The sequence below is a fragment of the Echeneis naucrates genome, chromosome 1 (genome assembly GCF_900963305.1).
Source record: "Echeneis naucrates chromosome 1, fEcheNa1.1, whole genome shotgun sequence".
Classification (NCBI taxonomy): domain Eukaryota; kingdom Metazoa; phylum Chordata; class Actinopteri; order Carangiformes; family Echeneidae; genus Echeneis; species Echeneis naucrates.
In genome coordinates, this window is record NC_042511.1 from 17,676,232 (window position 1) to 17,698,417 (window position 22,186).

Genomic DNA, 22,186 nt, shown 5'->3' on the forward strand with positions numbered 1-22,186 from the left:
AGACTTTTAATGTGCAAATTGATGTGCAAAGCATGAAACCAGGTAGATTTAACAATTAACTTGATGACAGTGGGTCTTAAAGTAGTAGAGGGCACAGAGTGTGGTTGAAATATCTCAGCAAACTCTCTTCCCTCCATAGAGGAAATAGAGGAAAAGATTTTAGGAAAAGGCATTTGTGGTGCAGATAGAATCTGACTGCATTTATGCTGAGATTGTTTCAGAAGCAACTTTCTCAATAGCATATAGGTGATAGATGCTCCTTTTCCTTAGCCCAAAAACTAAAACTAAACTAAATAAAGTAAAATCTTAAAGTAGAGAATACTGTAGTAAGACATTAAAATCATAAGTAAATAAAGTAAACGAGAGAGAGTGAACGAGAAAAAAAGTGATGTGGATGTTTTTAACATTTTAGAAATTAGTCGTAAAAATAATACAGTATAATTTTACTTTATATAAATGCATGATGGGACAGAATTGAATGAAACAGCATTAAAGTATTTTAGAATTAAAAAATAAATCTAATATTCTAGCTCTGTTAGACTTGGGAGTCAGAAATCTACATTTATGGATTTGAAGCTCAGCCAACTGCAACAATTTCAACAAGTGTTGGGTTATGTCACGAACATATACATGTTCTGTTGTTTCTACATTTACACAAGTACTACAATTACAATGATGCTTTGCTTTAAATTTAAGATAATCTCCTTTTGAATTAAGGGATTTGATCTCATCTTGACTGCTGCCACTTCTAGTTCATTGCACTTAGGCAACATAAACAAATACAAGACAACTATGCCATTGTGAATTTTTAGAGTTATTTCATATGACATTTGACTTGTTCCCTTTTCTTTTTTTCCCAGTATTCTACCTGGTTGATAAATAGTGAATCAATTCAAACACCTGGGGATGAAATGGTGAACAAGACAAGGCATAATGCTTAATATCTTCAGGGAAAAAAATGTAGGTATTCTTTTTTTTGTGATAGTTATCCTTGAGCAAAACTCATTCCACTCGAAGGGAAATTAATGCAATTTTCGTAAAGAGTTGCTGTGAATTGCTGCCATTGTGTTGTGGCTTTAAGACCATCTGTCCAGTCATAATTAATTTTTTTTCTCAGTGACATTGCTTCAACTGAGGCAATGGGAAGTTACAGTAGATGGATGACCAAATGAGGAGGAGAGGAGACTCATTACCTCCTCATTAATGCCAGATGCCGATGCCAAGGGGGTTCAGATGGGAGATACAGGACATCACTGCAGCAGATGCAAACTGAAGATTGGATAAAATGTCCGTCCTAAACAGATTTGCTGCGTATGCTTGGGAATTGACTAGACAGACTCTTGGAGATGGGGACTACAAACAGTAGCGCATGTGCTGGAAATGAAGCAGGTGAGGTTAAGCAAGGAGATGAACGTTAGTTTCACAGCATTTCGCATTTTTGATGAGTGACTGATAATAAAATATGAGTACTGTATTCAGGGAGAAACTGCAAGTAAAAATAAGTTACAACATATGACAAGATTACCCACTGTGTCAGAGAATTATAGCAGTATTATTCAAACAATGCAGTTCATGGATTTGTATTTGTTTTAATAATTTCTTACGCTGGATTGGTCAGAAATGAAAAAAGTGGAATGGCACTGAAGCTGACCCCTAGAATGAGTTGCTGAAGCCCTTCATGGAGCCTTTAATGCAGCCTGTCTATCTGATGGGGTTTTGGCGAGGTAAACCAACACACTCTTTTGTAGATATTAGCACAGGGGAGGTCTTACAGCATGCCTTTGAATGGATGTGTATATATGTGACTGACCGTGTCCACCTGCTGATATTTTTCTTCATAATGTGTTTGTGTAATGAAAGTGAGACACGGAAAAAAGTTTAAAGCGTTGTTAATAGTTCAAGACTTTTAGCAAAGGGGAAAAACAGCCCTCTTCAACACATCAACAGATCAACGTGCCAGTGAGTTGTAAACAAAGGCAGAAGAGTATGCACACTTGCCCACTGTACACTTATACAAACAACACCTCAGTAAAGTTAAACAAGACATTAAGAGCACGTAATGCATCAATAGAGAGAGAGAGAAGGGGCACGAGGCCCCTAAACATGAGGATATACTCGAGTATAACACAAAGAGAATCTATTAACAGTCAGCAGCTCCATGGTCCCTTAGCTGGGGCTTTCACAAGTAACCCCCTCTCTTTCAAAATATATTATATTCATGTGTGTGGCTTAGCCGGAGGGTGTTTCTCTCACCACAGGTTTTCACAGAAATTAACTCTGAAAGTAATGACCTGCAATATTTTTGTACAAATACATGTCTGTTTCTGACACACCAACTGGCCATTCACTGAAAACACACCTTCACCAACAATTATCTACTCATCAGTTTGGAAAATCGGGATGACAAGTCTGTCAAGCTTCAGGTTTCTGTCCCTGCAGTTACAAAAATGCAGCACAGAGAGTTTGGGGATGGTGATGCCTTTTTATCCCTTTTTTTTATGTATCTATTCTTGTTCTAAATGTATGCTACAATGGATAGTATGTCTGCCCCACCAGCTCTTTGTCCATAGCAGTAAGGCTAAGGAATATATCAGTAGCAAACTACATTATTTTTTGGAATTACAACATGCAGCTTAACTTTGTATTTGGTCTTGGAGCCATTCACAGATGTTATGATTATTCTTAATTTCCCTTAAAATATCTTTTTAAAACATCCTCATAGTGCAGCTACCCAGCAATACAACATTACCTTAATTATATTTTTGCAATTAAAGTAATGGTTAATCATTTATGTAGCAGACATTCAGCAGGTTTTTACTGCAAGCCAAATTATCCATAGAGGTTTCTACACCACATTAAAACAAACCAAGGGATTAAAGTTGATACAGGTCAGGGTGAAGAAAACCATTTCACTTTAACAATCAGGGGTTCAACAACGCTCAGCAAGACAGGCTGCCTCTGAGACTAAGACCTGACCTGTTCAATATATGAAAAGAAAATATCTTTTCTCTGATAACGTCCAGACATCAGATGACTAAAATCTTTAAACTGATTAAAATATCATCAACATTTTCTAAAAGGAAACCTCAACCCCAAGCAGGTAATACAGGTGGCCAAACAAGGTGATGTGAAATACCTAGCAACATTTGAGAATTTGAAAAAATACATCAAAATAGATAAACATAGGTTGAGCTATTTTTAGACTTTTTCTTGTGGAAAACATAAATCTGCTTGCCAAAGTTGTTATTAAATATGCCCTTTAAAAGTGCCTTTTTCTCTAAATAAATCATTTTGCTAAGAATTTTGATGACAATAAATGTACCTCTATCACTGTAATCTGTGTGTAGTAAACAGGAAAGCTTGACAGGCGAAACTTCAGGCTGGGTGGGATTTAGTGAATGGTCAATTGTGAATGAAACAGTTAAAAAAAAAAAAAGTCTACCAGTTGAGTAAAGCTTTTGGATTTGTCTCAGCACTTAGTAGATCTTTAATGGGGAAAATCCCATGCTACATAGGAAGTGACGTAATTTATATTTTTGGTAACGGATAAACAGTAGAACAGTTTGGATTAGTAGTGATTAGCTGCACCACTGCCACGGGCTGAAACTTAGGAACGTAAAATGGCATGTGGCTCCACCCTCCTCCTCATCATCATCATCTAGTCATCTGTGAGAAGTGCAATGTGGAAATGCCACCACGAACAACTAAAATATCAACAAAATAAATCACAGATTTGCACAATTAGCACATTAATCTTATCCATGACTGTGAAACCATCCTCTCAGAAACCCTCGCTATCCCACTCATCTCCTCCCGCATCTTACATCATCACAAACACATCATTTCCACTTTTTTTATTTCATTAAGTCCACTGGATATGCCTTTACCCCCTGTTCTTCCTAACTCTTCACACTGCTGAGCTGGAGACCTGGAGCCAGCCCACCTCCGTGTAGGCCCCCGTCACGTGCCAGTACACCGCCCCCATTAGTTTGGTCCACACCATCTGCACCTCTGCAGTGAAGAATTCTGGGAAATCTTCAGCCAACACCTCCAGCATCACACCGCTCAGGATCTGGTAAAAAAGAGGGTGAGAAACTTTATTAACACAGAAAAAAAGAAAGAGAAGGGGGGGAGCGGTAGAAAGAGTAGGACTATGCAGCTATCAAATGTAGGCAGCCAGAGGGAGGAGAGGGCAGAGCAGAGAAATAATATTCAGTTGATAAAGTGGCAGTGAAGTGGCGGACAAAAAAGTGTCCAATTCACTGAACATAAAAGTGGGCGAGACAGGTGAGAATTGAATTGGTATCAGTAAAACATGAAAGCGGTGGCTGGACAGGCAATACAAAGGGCATGAAAATGACAAAGTAGAGAAAAGGGAGAGTGCAGGTGGGGAATGAAAAGATGTAGGTGTAAAAGGAAAGCAAAAATAAAGAAAGCAATATTGATTTAAAATGGGGTGGATGAGTACTGTTGTTACAGCTGCAGCAATGAGACTGGGAGAAAAAGTCATGCAGGAAGTCTCACATTTATCTGCCAATAAATAAAAAAATACTGAAAAGGATTAACTATATTTTAGTAAAAAGCTCTTATTACAGTACACATTTATTTTGTGTTTGCAAAACCTTTAGCCTCAAAGTTGAAGCCTATGCTGTGATTTTTACATATAAAGTTGATAATTTTTATTAGAATGAGAAAATGTTCATCCCATCCAACATCCCACACATCATCCCAAAAATCACTCTCAGCTCTAATGAACTTTGTGGTGGAATTCGGTGCATTGTGTTGCTCTACAGCCCAAAATGTTGATACACAACATGTTTATCAGCCATCATGATAAAAACAGAGGGAGCAAAACATGGCCATGAATCCATTTAATGGTTTATTCACCAATCAGTTAAATGTTAAACCATATTTGAAGGGCTGTTTGTGGTTCGCAGTGCTTCACTGCTGGCAGTTCGTTCTGCTCACAGATCCAACTGCAGACGGCATTCAAAAGACTTGAGGAGGGGAGATTTTACTTTACTCTTCAATCAGAGAAAAAGAGGAAGCATATGAGTTTCGCACTGAAAATTATGCAACCATATAATCTAAACTAAACATTTTTGATGATACTTGGTCCAGCTTCTGTATCTTTCTGCCTCGGCACTGTTATCTTTGACACGAATATCTTGTCATGATTTTAATATTTATTCTATAGTACATTTAGATTTTTTGCCAAAAATATTGTTAATCAAATCAAAAGACAATTTGGAACCATTTTCTGTGCAACTTAAATGTGTAATTTTAATCAGTCTTGCATCTTAATGACTTTTGGAATGTATTTATTTGCTTAAAGTGTACCTCAAAATGAAGTTGTTTCAGTAGCCCACTGGTGTGCTCCAGGGTGTGTTGGTACATCCTGAATCACAGCCTTCGGAAGCTGCATTTAAAGACCAAATGCGTCACAGTCGGCTGGACTAGACTGTCCTGGTTCAAAGGCGCCTTCACATGCTGCTTACAAATGTGTCCTGCGTTTCCTGGCAAACTGAGGCTATAATGGATTGATCCTTTGCAGCTCAACATATCCCAAGATTCATTGTGTAACTAAAAAGATATGGCGTCAAAAAACACCAAGAGGGAGCCTGGGGAAAGCACATTTAAATGTAGTAATGAGTTGTAGCTAACAGTACAACTGTTAAATCAAAGGCCTTAAAACCTCAGGTTTTTGTAAAAAAAAAAAAAGAAAAAGAAAAGAAATTACGCGTTTTCAAAGTTGCTTGGCAACAGGAGCTTTTCCTTCTAACTCAACAGTAGAGGCAGCAGCAACTGGTGATGAAAGGTAAAAATACTTTGTTGACTCAAGCGTCTCATTTCAATTTGGCCTATGTGGTCTCCAACGGCTACCAGTGAAGACCAGATCATCCAAAGGATAGGTCTTCAAACAGGGACAGATCTCGTGACATGATTCCAGGATCGCACTGGATTTATGCTCCCTGATTCTCTGTCATGTGGCTGCGTTATACAACAGAACATATGAAGGGAGTGGAATATATTGTCTAGCCCCATGAAAACTTATTTCTAAACTTGATAGTGTGAAGCAATTATACAGTTTTCACAAGTTCAAACTACTAATAGCATCATTAAGCAAAACAAAGAGATAACTTAAAATGAAATTGTTTTTTTTTTTTTTTTAGGCAAAGGGTTGCTTGGGTTGCTTGGGTTACCACGGAGGCAGGGAGTCCAAGAAAATAACACTCCTGTGGTAATGACATTTCATGGATTTTTGACAGCAATAACACTGAATATTCTTAAAAAATCACTAGAGAGAGAAAAGCAGAAGATGACTGGCTGTGTTTATCAGTGTCAGAGTGGGGGCTATTTCCTGATCTTACCTTGAAGTACATGGGCTCCACCTTGTGTTTGATGGCATGGGCCTTTCCCACCAGGGCCAGCACTGCTGACACCTTCTCTGGGTCATGGAGGTTCTCCACCACACTGTTGATGGCGTTCATCACCCTACGGGCGTGGTGCCGAAGTTGGCTGCTTCGCTCCATCTCCTCTGGATCATCCATGTCCTGGAACTGGCTGAAGTATTGTTTCGCTGATGGGAAGTTCACAAAAAACCTTGAGAGACAAAGAAAAGAATTTGAAAAAATGCTTCAATTGCATTAAACTTACACAAACACACACACACACACACACACACAAAGAATTTGTCCAAATGTGCGGCTCTTTGTATGTGGAAATCCATTTTTCCGTACCCAAAGCAACATTTCACATTATATTTTATTTTCTAAGTGCACAGATTAAGTGAACGACACTAAAATGTATACTAATGATAAACACTGCGTCTCTCAACTGATCAATTTAGTAGCATCTGTTTAGTATATTTGATACTGAAAGCTAGCCTAACTTGTTCTGCTGTTTTGAACAGTGCCACCTCATATTTTCTGTCCTGACAAAACATCACAAATAGTGAAGGAAATGCATTTAGTGCATGCTTTGACATGCTATACTAAGGAGTGGTCCATTCAAAAAAATTTAAAGGAGAAAAAGAATAAAATGAGGTAAGAGAAATTAACATTGCAGTGCAGATGAATTGATACATCATCTACTTAAAGCAAAGGTTTGAAAAAAAAAAGGATGGCCTGATATGATTGCAAGTGTAAGACAACAATAAAGTCAATGTATGAATCAACTGGCAGAAAGAGGACCAGGTAATGTTACATACTAATGTAATAAAAGGCAAACACATGATCATCCCTTCAGTGACTACATCGACCAGCTGATAGTGAAATAGCACTTTCCCATTTTCTCACTTTCATTCCTTGTTTTCTGTTTTAGGTAATTTTTAAGCTATTATTATTTGTACAGTGGGTACAGAAGGTATTCAGACCGCCTTAAATTTTTCACTCTTTGTTACATTGCAGCCATTTACTAAAAACATTTAAGTAGATTTTTGTCCTCATTAATGTACATAGCACCCCATTTTGACAGAAAAACATAAAATTGTAGACATTTTTGTAAATTTATTGAAGAACAAAAACTGAAATATCACGTGCCCATAAGTTTTCAGACACTTTGTTGAGTATTGCAAAGAAACACCTGTTTGTGCTAATACAGCCATGAGTCTTCTTGGGAATGATATTCTCTCTGGCTGGGCCATTTAAGAACAGACATTTGTTTCAAAGCCGCCCTGTTATTTTATCTGTGCATTTAGGGTCATTGTCTTGTTGGATGGTGAGCCTTCAGCCCAGTGTGAGGTCTTGAGCACTCTGGAAAAGGTTTTCGTCCCGGATATCTCTGTACTTGGCCGCATTCATCTTTCCTTCAATTGCAAAGAGTGGTCCTGTCTCTGCAGCTGAAAACCCCCCACAGCATGATGCTGCCACAACCATGCTTCACTGTTGGGACTCTATTGGGCAGGTGATGAGCAGTGCCTGGTTTGCTCCACACATACTGCTGAGAATTAAGGCCAAAAAATGCAGTCTTGGTCTCATCAGAGCAGAGAATCTTATTCCTCATAGTCTGGGAGTCCTTCATGTGCTTTTTGGTAAACTCTCTGGAGGCTTTCATGTGTCTTGCACTGAGGAGAGACTCCCGTCGGGCCACTCTGCTATAAAGCTCCAATTGGTGGAGGGCTGCAGTGATGGTTGACTTTCTAGAACTTTCTCCCATCTCTGGTCTGAGTTCTGGCTGTCCCAAACATCTTCCATTTAAGGATGATGGAGGCCATTGTGCTCTTTGGAACCTTCAGTGCAGCAGAAAGGCCAGATCTATGCTGTCCCACAGGTCTGTCACTGAGCTCTTTGGGCAGTTCCTTCGGCCTCATGATCCTCATTGGCTCTGACATGCGCTGGAAGTTCTTATATAGACAGGTGTATGCCTTTCCTAATCAAGTCCAATCAGTTTAATTACACACAGCTGGACTCCACTGAAGGTGTAGAACCATCTGAGAAATGATCAGAAGAAATGGACAGCAGCTGAGTTAAATATACGAGTGTCATAGCAAAGGGTCTGAATACTTATGGCCATGTGATATTTCTTAATACATTTGCAAAAATGTCTACATTTCTGTGTTTCTCTGTCAAAATGGGGTGCTGTGTACATTAATGAAAACAAAAAATAACTTAAATGATTTTAGCAAATGATGTGAAAAATTTTTTAAGGGGTCTGAATACTTTCCGTACACACTGTATGTGAATAAATGCCAAGAAAAGCAGGAGGAATATGAGAAATGCTCCTGTTGTGTGCCATTGTTTGTCCACATTGTCTGGCAATCCTTTAAGAAGAAACACATGCTTTAAATTCCTGTATACATAGCGTATTGAAACCACAAGCAGAAGAACAAGATTGTTTCTATTTATTCTTGAATTGTTCCCGATAAATAAAGATAACAGCTATATGGCATCAATTAGACTTAACTGGGACAAATTGCATTCATGTCCCATAATAAATCCATAATGAATGTGGGCACTCATACTTGAAAAATGAGAAATAACCAAGAAATGAATGGCCTACAGATACAGAGTCACTGATTCATAGTACAGAAACAAGATCCAGACTCAAACAATGCAAAGATCTCCTGAAGACTTTCAACACACATCATGACATATTCCAACTAGTTTTAGGATTTTCTTTCCTTGTAAGCAATGTTTTGAGCCAAATGCACTTCTCACAGTCACAGGTGCTTTTCATTGTCTCACAAGGGTTGAATCCATCAACAGCGTAACTGGAAGAAGGAGCAGGACAGAAACCTTCAGAGTGTGGCAGCACCCGCGAGACCCATGATAGGTGAGATTGATCAGCCTCTTTAATGGTAATTGGATACAGGTGTTCAAGAGAGGTTTTTTTTAATTTTGTGTATATCTGGTGCTGTTTGTGTGAGTGGATCAACCTGAAAGACGCCTGCCGGAGGCACTTTGAAAAACATATGCCAGTAATATCTTTTTAGCTACCACATTGTTAAACTCACGGATGCTATTAAAACAAGCTTTTTCAGTCATCAGGCTTTAGAGCAGCTGACAGCCTGCATTTTTCATCTCTCCATGTTGTATGTATTTTCTAAAAAGGTTTAGTTTTCACTTGATCATTAAAGTTCTTCTGATGTGTTTTTAAATGATATAGAAATACCTTTCTTGGTAGAAATTTTGGTGAAACAACAGGCAATGTCAGGATGGCAACAGGATGAAATATCCTAATATATCCTCATATGAAATAGAGCTGCAGTGGCGTCTTTGTGAGGCTCCATGTATGTGTCTGTTACAAGAAGAAAATGCCATGATGATGAAAAGTGAAAAGACAAGCAGTCCTCCCCTGGGGACTATGAATTAAAAGCCAGATGCTAATATAGTTTGTTCATGATGAAAAGGTTACTACAGTTAGCCTGTCCTGACAGACTCCTTCAAACCTGAGAAACACTTTCTCAGCTGCTCTTTACTTTTACTTCACAGCTTTTGAACTCTCCGATCTGCATTAAAGAGTGGTGATGTGGGAGTAGATGACACTTATCTCTGATGTGTCTGGATTGTGTTTAAACACGTTTTTTTTATGGAGTTATTTTAGGTGCAGATGTAGTAAATTCCATTTTCAAACCACCCTGGTCGATGTAAGGGAGATAAACAAAGAAAATGTAAATTGTCCTGTGGAACTGTAGTTACAAAGACTTGCTTTGACTTAGGGGTTTGACAGTTTTCATCACACCCGACAGTGAGCTCAAAGCAGCTCAGTATGACAGAGGAAAGAGGATTGGCGATGGTTAAATAAATAAGAATGTCTACACAAGCTTGGCTAAAGAGGTTTGTGAGAAAAGTAAAGTGACAACAACAATTCAGAGTAAAGCTCAGACTAAGCTTTGAAACTTTACACTGACTAATAAACAGATGGATTAGCACAGAAACACACACACACACACATACACACATACACTTATGCTCTGACCCACTTTAAATCTTGTCTGTCCTCCAGCTGACTAGAATTGCTCATACAGTTATTTCCCAGTTGGAGTTTGGCCCTGGGCATCACTGCTACACTACATCCACATCTCTCAGATCCTGTGTCATGCTAGGCCCACAAAGGCTCCACTTGCTTGTAGCACTCCTAAGCTTGCCTCTACCAGCTGTCATGATACATATACACTCCTCTCTCCTTGGAGTGAGGGAGAATGCAGTCAGTTTTATGTCGCTTAGACAAACAGGAAAGTTAACTGCAGTGCTGCTCCAATTCTTTCTTTGAAGAAAAACAGTGCTTGTCTTCTTGTGTAAGGATGGAAAACCTTTTATCCCCTGCAGCCAAGGGAAGGTTTTACAGTACATTAAAAGGAAATATGCAACAGGCAAATTGCCAAACATGAGAAACTATGTTTTGATCTTGCATCAAGAAGTCTCTATCCTCCCTTTAAGGTTTGTCCCACAATCCTCAGAATTTGCTGAGAATATAAAGACAAATGTTTTCTGAAAATCAAAGCAGTATGAAGGACAACACTGGTGGTGATACTAATGGAAAAGTCAGAAAATCAGAGATATTACTATTCATCATCTGAGAACCATGACTATCTGCATCAGATGTACAAATCCATCAAATGAATGTCAAGATTGTAAAAACTTTGACAGTAAAATCTGTGTTGCCAACACCAGTGGGAGTCATTCTGCTGGTAAAATACATCTCAGAATTGTAATACCTGCATATTGAAGCAAACTTGGAATCAATTTGTTCCTGTGTGAGAGGAGGAGTACCAGTGTCAAGTAGTTTGGAGAGCTCTCAACACATTTTTGCACCTGTCTCTGCATTTAAATGAATTCATCAAAGCCATCAGGAGGGCTTCTTGATCACATTTTGATTAGACTGGAAAGGTCTTTTAATAATTTTTTGGAATAGCTTGAACAACTTTGAGTCTTACTGCTGAAACTTAAAGGATGCGTTTCTCACAAGCCAAAAAAAAAAAAAAAAACGTTTTAGAAGACCTGCAAAAAATGTCTATATATTCATAAGCAAATGTTTAACACAAAGACATATTGGCAAAAAGGATGTCATACTTACTTTGGAATCTTGAACATACTGAGATCCATAATAGCAATAACTGTCTACTGTCCAACCCCTAGTTCAGAGGCAAATGTCTAAATAAGTGTCAGATGGATTGCCATGAAACTTTTAATTCTGGTAATTTCCTGAAACCTCCTCGGACACCAACATGTCCACATGTTTCTTTTTGAGCATTGTGTTTATTATATTGTATCTGTCAAAGTTCAGTTCAAAAGATGAGACCATTCCTGCAGTGTATGTTTCAGTGGTGATTACCTCATCTGATACCTTTATGCATTTACCAAAGAATACAAATACACCAGGAAAGTACTTCAAATACATTTAATGAGATTTTCTCAAACTGTATTCATTGTGTCACAAACATGCTTGCTTGAAGAAAATGTGCTTGAATTCACCCATCAACACTTAACTATATGAGTAAAAATAGTGAGAGGTTGATTTTATTCACACAGCCATATTTACTGTTCTGTCGATGCCTGGAGTGTGCTACTCTTTGGTGCAATTGCATTTGTGCGCATTGGTGAAATCAACTGGGCTATCATCCATGCATCAAGGCAGATAGGTCAACGTAATAATGTGAAATTCGTGTTGTGGACTGATGTCAGAAATAAGATCTCAACGATGCAAGATCTGACCCAGAGTCAGCCTCAGGTAATATTATTTAACTGAGGATCCGTTAATCAGTTATCCAACTGATTTATCATTTAAGTTTTACTATGCAATATTGTCTTTTTTATATCATTGTGAACTTAACATCTTTGGGTTCAGAATAGAAGAGTTCAGGGGCAAATTGGAATTGTATATGTTCTTACTGACTGTGTCGTATTCCGCAAACACATTATGTCTTTTGTCCTGCTACCTAGCTGTGAGAAACTGTTTATCAATATGAATCAACACCAAAGTTAGCATGATAAATTCCACCTTTACATCATGGGAGCAAAATATGTGGCAAACTTGGGAAAGAAAGCTAAAAAATTTAAAGTAGTGACTGAGAGAAGACAGAGAGTGAGACTGGGAGGGAGACATGTAAGTGCCAGAGCTTGTTGCTGTCAACCACAGATAAGAGCACAAGGATGCATGCACACACACACACACACACACAAACACACACACTAAAGATGGTCTTTGCCCTGAACACGCTCCACCCTAAGGGATTTGCTTCACCACAACCTGAAAATCAGTTTGTCTCTCTCACATCAGTCTCCTTGGCTACAACTCGCTGTCCATTTTAACAAGCCCTTAAAGGCCTTCATAGTATAACAGTTCATGCGCGGCCATTCAAACAAGTCCTTCTTCTCTGACAAGAAGAAGAAAGAAAAAAAGAAGCTGGAAAAACACAGTCAATCTGCGTTACATCCCGTTAGCGAGCTGCACTTTGCAGCTCCAAAGAGCATTAATGCCTGTTGAAGAGCTGTTTCTGTTTATGCGTTTTGGCAACTTAAGAAGATGGTAGCAGTGAATGAGCATCAGCTGTGAATAATATGAAAATAAGGTGCTTCCACTATACACAGAGATGAGAATTCATGATGCCTGAACTGTCTTCTACACATGAATTATACACAGACCAAATATAAATGAGACAAATCCAACATATCAGATACTGGGTGTCTTCTCAAAGCGTAACAAGTAAAGGGAGACAGAGGAATGCAATGTTCCTTTCCCACAATTACCAGAGCCCAATAATTGGTGAAAGGTTGAGGGAATGGGTTTGGAAAGCACAAAGTGTGTGTGTGGCAAAATGCAGCCTCATTAATTGTATCACTGGATTACCTTCTTCATGTGTCTGTTGTTGAATTTCTAAAACATTACTCTGCATGCGAGCACAGATCACAAACCTCTCTCTGTGTGCCTTGGATCATTGATCGGATACATCACTTAAAACATGGTAGAATTAACTGATTATTTCTATAATAAATATTATATAAGGACTTTACAACAAGTAATAAACACCAAAACTATTCCAAAGATATAGTGTATTATTCAAGAACCATACATTAAAACATATAAAACATGGCCTCTCTGGTTCAGGTCTGTAACGTCACCCCACAGTGATCATACAGTGTACCCCCATATCATACAGCACACCCCAATGTGCACTCCTCCATTGCTGTGGCAAGCTGGGAAGTTAAATCACTGGAGTTCATCAAACACAAGATATTTTTGTTTGCTGGTGTTCTATTTATGCTTTTTTTTTTTAACTTATAAATCCATACATTATTATCCATACACTAACCCTAACCCTAACCCTAACCCATTTAATTGCAAAGACTAATAATAATATTGAACACACATAATACGCCAAGCTATTGCCCAATGTCTGTTCGGGCTGTCTGTAATAGTAGGGTATGGTATATGATACACGTCAGTAAAGAGTGTGCTGAGTAAAAAAAAAAAACATGAGACTTAGTTTGAATTTGGTGCGCTGATAATAATCTCGGGGTCATGGCCATTATTGTCTGCACGAACTGGATCAAAGTATTTACGCTTAGGCATAATCCTAGAGATGGTGTTTCAATGAGAATGGTTGTGTCGAGGATCATTGACACGTGAAGGTTTGGTGTGACGACAGAAGACCTTCAGTCTAGTTCACAGTGTCCCTGTTGTTATATGGTTAAGGTGATATTGACTGATATCATGCTCTGACATGGCACCCAATTCACTCCCCTTCAAAGTTGCTCACTGAAAAGGCTATTTCGGCTTTTCCTCAGGCTTTTGATTATTTCCTGCTGACTCACCACACATGCTGATGGAGCAAAAATAATTTACCTCTTTGTCCTTTTTGTATTTGGGTAGATAATGAATCCAATTATTCTAATAAAACAATCACTTCAGGACATTCATGAAGCTCACAAAACATTTATAATTATTTAAAAGCTGTGCTTTTTATGATAACTGTAGGCCTATTTCGGGCCTGTGGGCATAACCTGCAGTTTTCCTCACAGCCCAGATGGAGCTTGGTAGGGATTTGCAGGAACTTGGCCCATGGGTGAAGGTAAACTCTGTGCTCTATAACCTTGACAAACTCTACAACACTGGAACTGAAGATTCATTCAGAAGCCACTGAAGGGAAAATTCAAGGAACGTTCACAGCAACAAAATAAAATCAGCAACCACCAACACATCAGCACCTTTACTTTTAACAGATTGCCGATTTCCTATCAGTGCCAGGTTATTGATATCAATAATCACAATGAAGCTTTCATCAGATCCCCTCCCCTCATTGTTACACCGCAGTTGATGTGTTTTAAATCATGTGGTGGGACGTTTTACACCATTTTACAACACAATGTTTCTCATATTTCTTAAATCTGATGTAAAGAAATTAGCACCAGTTTAAATGAAACCAACAACTATTCATATGTCTACAATTACTTCTGAGCCTCTACTGCGACTTATTAGTTTTTGTTGTTGCTGTTTTGGTAATTTATCACCAAATATCTTGGTAATTCAGAAATGAAGCAACAAAAATTGAGATTGTTGCGCAAATCCTCATTACTGCTGAGGTTATCAACCCTTACTATAACCAGGCATGCTAAAAGTCTGTCACAATTGATTGTCACATTGGTTTGGAAACAGTGGAATGGTTGGACTTATTTCCTAACACGAACTTTTGCAATAAGGCTTCATCGACGATATGCTGGGTTGTGGTGACTGACAAACAGATCCCAATACTTTACTCCTCAACCACAGATGATTTATGATACAGTGGCAGATAATGAATGAGGTGTCAGGTTTGATTGTGAGGATAAAGCATCTTCAGACAGAGCGCTCAGGCAGCTGATGGCGGTAGAGACTTAAAACTTGATCTGTCCCTCATCTCATGCTCACAGGTCCAGTCCTGCTGATACAGCCGTGTCTTACACATGTACACCACAAACAGCCCTCACCTGATGAGCACGGACACCCCCACGTCCTCGCAGTTCTTGTAAACGTGGCCCCACGTGTCCTGGATGATCTCCCTCTCGGCGTCGGACAGTGGCTCGGCCCGCTCCGGCCGGTCCTCGCCCGGCACCCTTAGGTGCTGAAGCGGGGGCGGAGGGGGCGAGTGCGGCGGCGGAGACTCCCTGCGAGACATCCTCCCGCGGCGCAGCAGCCCGGAGGCTCCCAGCAGGGCTCGGGGGAAGTAGGGAGCGAGGGAGGGGGGGAGGGAGATGGAGAGCTGAGACCCCACGGCGGGAGATGGGAGAGGAAAGCCGGGGTGAGAAGAGGGAGCGGAGAGGAGGATGAAGAGAAAGAGGAGGAGAAGGGGAGAAGGAGAAGAGCAGAGGCAGACAGCGCTCACAATTCCCCCAGAAACAAAGGAAAGAAAGAGGGAAAATGGAGCACCCAAACCCCCCCCCCTCCCCCCTCCCCCCACCCACCAAGCTCTCACCCCAAACTCTCCCTCACTTGTCCTCTAGCTTCCAAAAAACTTCTTTCTCTCACTTCTCTTCTACCTCCCTCTCTCCCTCTCTCCCCCAGTGAGGGAGTCAGGGATGCTGATGCTGCTCCTCTACCACTTCCAGTCTCCCCCCTCTCTGATCCTCCCGCTCTGCTGAAGGAGATGAGGCAGCCGTGTGTGTTGTGAAGACCTGATGGGATGAGAGAGCAGGGGTGGGGAGAAAACAGAGGGAAAGAGAGAGAGAGAGAGAGAGAGAGAGAGAGAGAGAGAGAGAGAGAGGGTGGAGAATCCAAAGATGAAGGAGGGGAGAGGGTCTCTGAGAGCAGCCTCCAACACACACACACATGTTGTTCACGTTTGACCGCACGTATCGGCACACTCACAGTGAGAAAAGGTTTTCAGACACACATCTCATAGTCAAAATTGACATATAAAATAAATAATTCATGTCATCAGTGGTTTTATTGTGATGGGGATTACACAAAGAAATAAACCCACAAAGAGATTTCTGTTTTCTTTCAGCTGGCTGTTTTGGTTTTATCACATCACTCTTCTGGTTGACCCTCATTTCTTTTTACAGAAAAGTCAAGAAAAATGTTCCTCATTGCACAACTTGCTACTAAAGAGCAGACAGAAATGGGTAAAGACTAGCTGTTGAACATATATGGGCTCTTAGCAAGTAACCATCCAGCCATTTCTCTGGTGGAAACCAAAGCTGAGCTACAAGAAATGATGATCAGACAAGTCAACAGATGATGTAAACGAAAAGGTAATGTTGCGTCGCGTGCAACGTTGTGTGTTCTCTTTCAGACATTTGTCATATTAGACTTTAAATCACATTTCAAATGACATTTTGCACCTTTATACAGTACAAATAGAGAGACGATGTCCTTACCATGTCTGGCTCTTTGATCAGACATGGTTTAATGCTTGTAGCTCCATTGACATCCACCAGCTAGATCCAAACCTCATCTGTTCGAGCAGGTTAAGGGAGTTCAAGCGAGGTAAAGTTGTGGACCAGAAAATGGAATTTCATCACTGACAGATATCACTGAGGGAATATTGTTCCCTCGAAGGCCTGGACTTGGTCTCTGACAATGTTTAGATAGGCGCTACATGTCAAAGTAGCAGCCATATGATTGGCAGGACACATTTTTTCCCAGCAGAACATTATCCAACGCATCACACTGCCTTGGCCAGATTAACTTCTTCCCATAATGCATTTTGCTGCCAGGTAAGCAAAGGTAATATTCATATGATGCAAAAGAAAATGTTGACGTTGATGGTGGAAGAATGTTGTCATGGACACGCTGACTTTCTGCAGCTACATGGCCCTGTACATAACTGACTGATGGGCAGTGTGCTTTGATACCTTTTTTTCGGAACCAGGATTTGAAGCCACAGTAACTTGACCTGTACATCCTTATGCTTGCAAAGTATTTTATGTTTCCAAGACATAAACATGCAGACAAAATGTTCATTTATATTTTTAACCTGTCGCAACCAGTCTGGTGAGTTGAGTTCCCTTTTCTATTGTGCTTTATTTTGATACTTAGACCTTGTCTCTTTTCAGTTTCCTCCACTTATTGCCCTCCTGTCTTTCTGGTCTTCCCTATCCCACTGTGTTGGGCATATTTTCAAATTCCTCTCCCCTGTTGAGTATCTAAACTAAGCTATCTAAGTTTGTACCACTTTGTCTGTAAACCTCTAGATTCCTGGCCTGTTTTTACCTTTTTACTCAGTCTTTTGCCTGCCAATTCATCTACTTTTGCTCACCAGCTTTAAAAATTATTAATGGTTTTAGAACATATGTTTAGTCTGAATCTGCCTTTGCGGCCAAGCCTGTGGTTCAGCCATGAGGCCATCCACTGACAGGTGCCATTGTAACAAGATAATCAATGTGGTTCACATTAATTGTCTACGGTCATAATGCTATGACTGATCTGTCCTTTAGCTTTAGTAGTGTTTATTGTGTGTTCTGTTGCACCAAAATTACTAAAGAGTCTAATGGAGGTTTAGTATTCTATAAGAACCTATAAATGAGCTATACAGAAATAAAATGAATATCTTTTACAAATCCATGGCTACAGATGACTATAACATGTCAGAAGCTGGACTTCATAAGCATTAAAGTCATAAGTCCCATTCACCCCCCTAAGAAATGATTCCCCAGAGACTGAAAAATGGTCTCCAAAATGTTGAGATAAGAAATGGGAGACGATGGTTTCATACTGTCAGATATGAGGATCAAAAAACACTCAGTAAATTGCTAAGCAATAAAGAGAACAATTCTGGCATTTCACCTGTTTCCCACTGATTCCTTTTTGTTTTGTGAGTGATTGTGAAGGTGTTTTTTTTTTTCAATAAAAGGAACAAACAACGAACATCAAATGATATTATTTTTTTTCTAAAAAAATAATTAGAGTGAGGAAATTTAACCCAGTGAAGAAATTAAATTTAAGAATTCAACAAAAGACAATGATTTACTGTGACTGAGGTTTTTGCTAAGAGAGCACATAAATTTATTTATGTACAGAAAACCAAAGACCATGCTTGGGGAGGTCAAATATTTATCTCTATCCGGTATTGAAAATGGCACAATTTACATTTCTTATCTGCACAAGAGAAGAGAGAAAAAACGCTGCAGATGTGTGATAAACTGCTGTCTAGACAAAAGCAAGGGAGGGATGGTGGAGGACGATGCTGATGACAGGTCTATTATGCCACAGAGGCGACTGAAGAAGCCAACAATTGGGAGATGGAGCTGTCACAGCATTTTGCAAAATGGCAGATTTCTGCGCCACACCAAAGGGTGTCACTCTGTCACTCGTCAAGACAAGATGAAATCATTCACTCAGACTCCTTGCATCTGTGACTCAAGCTACGCTACTGCTTAGTATGTGCCATTAAATTTTAAAAAAATTAACCAGTCTGCTATTTCTTTCTTTAAATCTGTATGGCAGTGCGTGACTGTTTCACAGTGACAGTGAAAGTGAACGTGGGAAAAGAGCATACAAGGAATACATAACCGAGTTAGTTGACACCCCTGTGTCGCTGATAGAAATCTGTCTGACTCCTGTTCCATTCCATTGAAGACTGTGAAATATAGCTTTATAGTCGCATTAACAACACATCTTACATGTAAATATGTGCTACACATAGACTGGACCTGAGTTCAATCTCTGCCAAGTCAAAGGTCTGCAGTGCTTTACCTTTACTGCTGCTGCCCTCTACTGTCTGCCGCACTTCATAAAACAAGAAGTTTCTTTGTTTAATGAACCCTGACCCATGGACTGGAGTTAGGTGCATGATTAACCATGGACCTTACCCAGAACCAGTGTGTAAGGGTGAAAAAAACCACAAAGACAGAAAGCCCAAAAGCCTAAACCATTCATTAAATGATCTGTTCAGAAAATGGTCTGATTAAGAACATGTTTAAACACAAGAGAAAAATTTTACATGTATTTTTACTAATGATAGACATTCTAACATCAGCAACAAATGTTGGACATCAAATAAAATAAAATTAATGGCCAAATTCAATTTAGCCCATAAAAACATTGTAATTATTCAAAAAATATTGTTATTATTTCATTTTCAAAAACATTTATATCAGACAAAATAGATTTAGCAAACAGGTTACATTGAAAAATATTTCGGAGAAATATATTCTTATATTACTCATATATTATGTTATAGAGTCTTGTATGGTGCCAAGCTTTTATTAAGCTTCACCAAAAGATCAAAGAAAAACCTGAGCAAAGCATAAATGATGCCAAAGGAAACTGCATTTTCTGGTCATGTCAGCTCCTGATGAGGAAGTGGATGATACAGTCCACAGTTCATAAGTTGCCATTGCCAAAATAAGGCCTGCTCGCATGAAAACTGATTTAACCTTTTACTTTATACCGTAGGTGTCGAAACAGAGATGCTCCTCTGGGGCAGAAAACAGAATATGACTGTGTTCACAGATGCAATGTAACAGAGATGCTGGAGGTCTTGATCTGTGTGGAGGCCTGAGGTAGAGCTACTTTCCTCTCCTTTCAGGCAGTCACCTGGTGGAACAATGTAATACAGGCTCACAAGATATGTATTTTAACTGCCTTTCATTAATTTTCTTGAAATCATGGAAATATGAAAAGAAAATGTTTAAGATTTTGTAGTAAAACAGTATTGTGGAATATTGACAACAACTTATTGCTAAATATTTCAAATTTCAATCTTAGTCCAATTTTAATTTGGCATTTTAATTTTTAATTGGGGGATTAGCTTTCCAAATCTGTCACAAATATAATAAGGACTGCAAAGAAAGCAATGAGTTAACACAGAAATGTGATAGGATTATGTTGATGATGTCTGCATTTTCTCATATGCCTCTTGATGTTGCCCAAGGAACACTGCAAAGCTTTTGATCCAGCCTAAAGAGAAATTGCAAATGAATACCTAAGCAAGACCCTTAAAGCTAAAACAATTAATATCATAATACCTAATAATAAAAATTCATCGTAATTTTTTAGCAAATCTCTAAACTATGTTTCCTAAGCACAAATTAGTTTTTGTGGATTATGTTTTTTATTATTATTATTTTAGATCTCAGCTTCTCATATCAAGCTATTTTACATGGAGGCACGTGGTGGATAGCAGTAATGCCTATCATAATGCAACAGGGGGCACTATTTTAACACACAAAGATGTCCTACAAGTCTGAGGAGGAATACATGTGAAACAATAATGAAGGTAAAAATAATAAAAGGCCATTAATGTATTTACCAATATCTTTTGAAGAAAAAAAGCTCCTATATTATTTTTCTAAAGATTGATGTCTTTAACCTGCAATATACCCTTTAAGATGCCTGGGTCTCAGATTGAAAGCCCTTATTATTGACATTATTGGCAATGTTAGAAAATCATATTTCATCTGAAAGATATCAAGATCTTGAGGTTTCCCTGTCCATTTCTTGCATTTGTATTATTCTCCCTTTTAATTTCGTAAGACCACATGCGTGCTTATCTCATGGTTTGTTTTTTTAAAATACTACCTCTGTTATGCATATTGGTTGTATGCATTTAGCTTTGTTGAACTAGTTTGCTTTGACTGTCCTCTGTAAAATACGTGAGACAAGTGAAACACAAATAAACAAATAAATAGATATCTGATATAACTGAATAATTAAGAGAAATAAAATTTGAGATTATACAAAATTAGGTAGACATCTTTATCTCTGCAGAGTCAAGTGTAAGAAAGAAAAACTAGAGTAAGACATATATTTTAAGATTTAAGATAACAGAAAACAGCAGAAAGTTTATAGTACAATTCGTAAATACGTGGGCAAAATGTGAAAAAATGAAAGAGTGTAGTTTAAATAATACTGGGATTAATTCATTTCTATAATATATGTGTTTATATGAAACTGATGGATAGAAACATGTTTCCAGTGGCTCATTGCTCGATGGAAGATGCAAGACGGACGCTCTGTGCAGCCACCGCAGCATCCACAGGCTGCAGGTGTTGGTATCAGGGCAGTCAAACGCCAATACTCAAAGTTTGGGGATGGAAATTATTTTGGACCAATCACGACGAGGCATCAGACTTGAACATCCAATAAGATTCCAGAGCTGCGTGGTGGGAGTAACCCTAAAAAACGAATGGGCAGTGCGGTGGCGCGTTGCCGTTGCCCGGCAGGAGTTCGGTTGAGACGGTGCTGGATGGTGGCGGGGTACCACTGATGAGAGAGCGGCCGAGGAGAAGGGACTGTCTTAGCACGATTACACCCATCCACTGGATACAGTGAAACAGCCGGGCACAGTTTCTTCCCCTGCCGTGTGCGAGGTGAGTCCAGCAGAAGAGAGCTGGGGCCGGTAATTTTCGGGAGGGATGTGGTGGCTAGCAACAGTAACCGTTGCCGTTAGCAAGCGGATTATTGTGCCGTGACTTTTCAATGATGGAGGACCGACACGCTGAGCTAATGTTAGCCGCGCACACACTGCGGTCTCTTAGCGTCACGTACCTTGAATTAATATTTGTGTCACGGGCGTCCCTTTGTTTGATTGTTTGTTGTTATTGTTGTTGTTTTTTTTATGAGTTTAATCTTTAAGAGCTGCAGTGAAACGGTGCGGTCATTGTCCGCCTGCTTTTATCCCCACCCAGCTCTGAGCCTCCCGCACCCATGATGGAGCTCTGCTTCAGCAGGCTGCACGGTTCAAACCCAAAACTCCCGTCTACATGTAAATTTGACGATTTGGAAGTTTATTTGTCCATTATAGTGGCCTTATAGAGAAATGGGC

The 22,186-nt window shown here is 39.3% G+C and overlaps 2 protein-coding genes across 2 annotated transcripts in view; one reads left to right on the forward strand and one right to left on the reverse strand.

Moving 5' to 3' along the window:
- Positions 1-3,907: 3,907 nt before the first annotated feature.
- cygb2 (cytoglobin 2) lies at positions 3,908-15,595 on the reverse strand. Its single transcript, XM_029509569.1, has 3 exons — positions 15,408-15,595; positions 6,372-6,603; positions 3,908-4,072 (listed from the first exon to the last, which is right to left on the reverse strand). Exons 1-3 carry the CDS (start codon positions 15,593-15,595, stop codon positions 3,908-3,910), a joined length of 585 nt encoding a protein of 194 aa, XP_029365429.1.
- Positions 15,596-18,211: 2,616 nt separating this feature from the next.
- myh10 (myosin, heavy chain 10, non-muscle) overlaps positions 18,212-22,186 on the forward strand; it is a 50,745-nt gene continuing 46,770 nt past the window's right edge. Inside the window, exon 1 of the mRNA XM_029503125.1 lies at positions 18,212-18,227. The gene's annotated coding sequence lies outside the window, so the exon portion shown is untranslated. The remainder of the gene's footprint in view (positions 18,228-22,186) is intronic.

Coding starts and splice junctions, on each gene's coding strand:
- cygb2 (XM_029509569.1), bottom strand. CDS start 15,595: ATGTCTCGCAGGGAGTCTCCGCCGCCGCACTCGCCCCCTCCGCCCCCG. Junction 6,604..15,407: donor GGGGTGTCCGTGCTCATCAG/GTGAGGGCTGTT, acceptor TTGTCTCTCAAG/GTTTTTTGTGAACTTCCCAT. Junction 4,073..6,371: donor TGGAGCCCATGTACTTCAAG/GTAAGATCAGGA, acceptor CTTTTTTACCAG/ATCCTGAGCGGTGTGATGCT.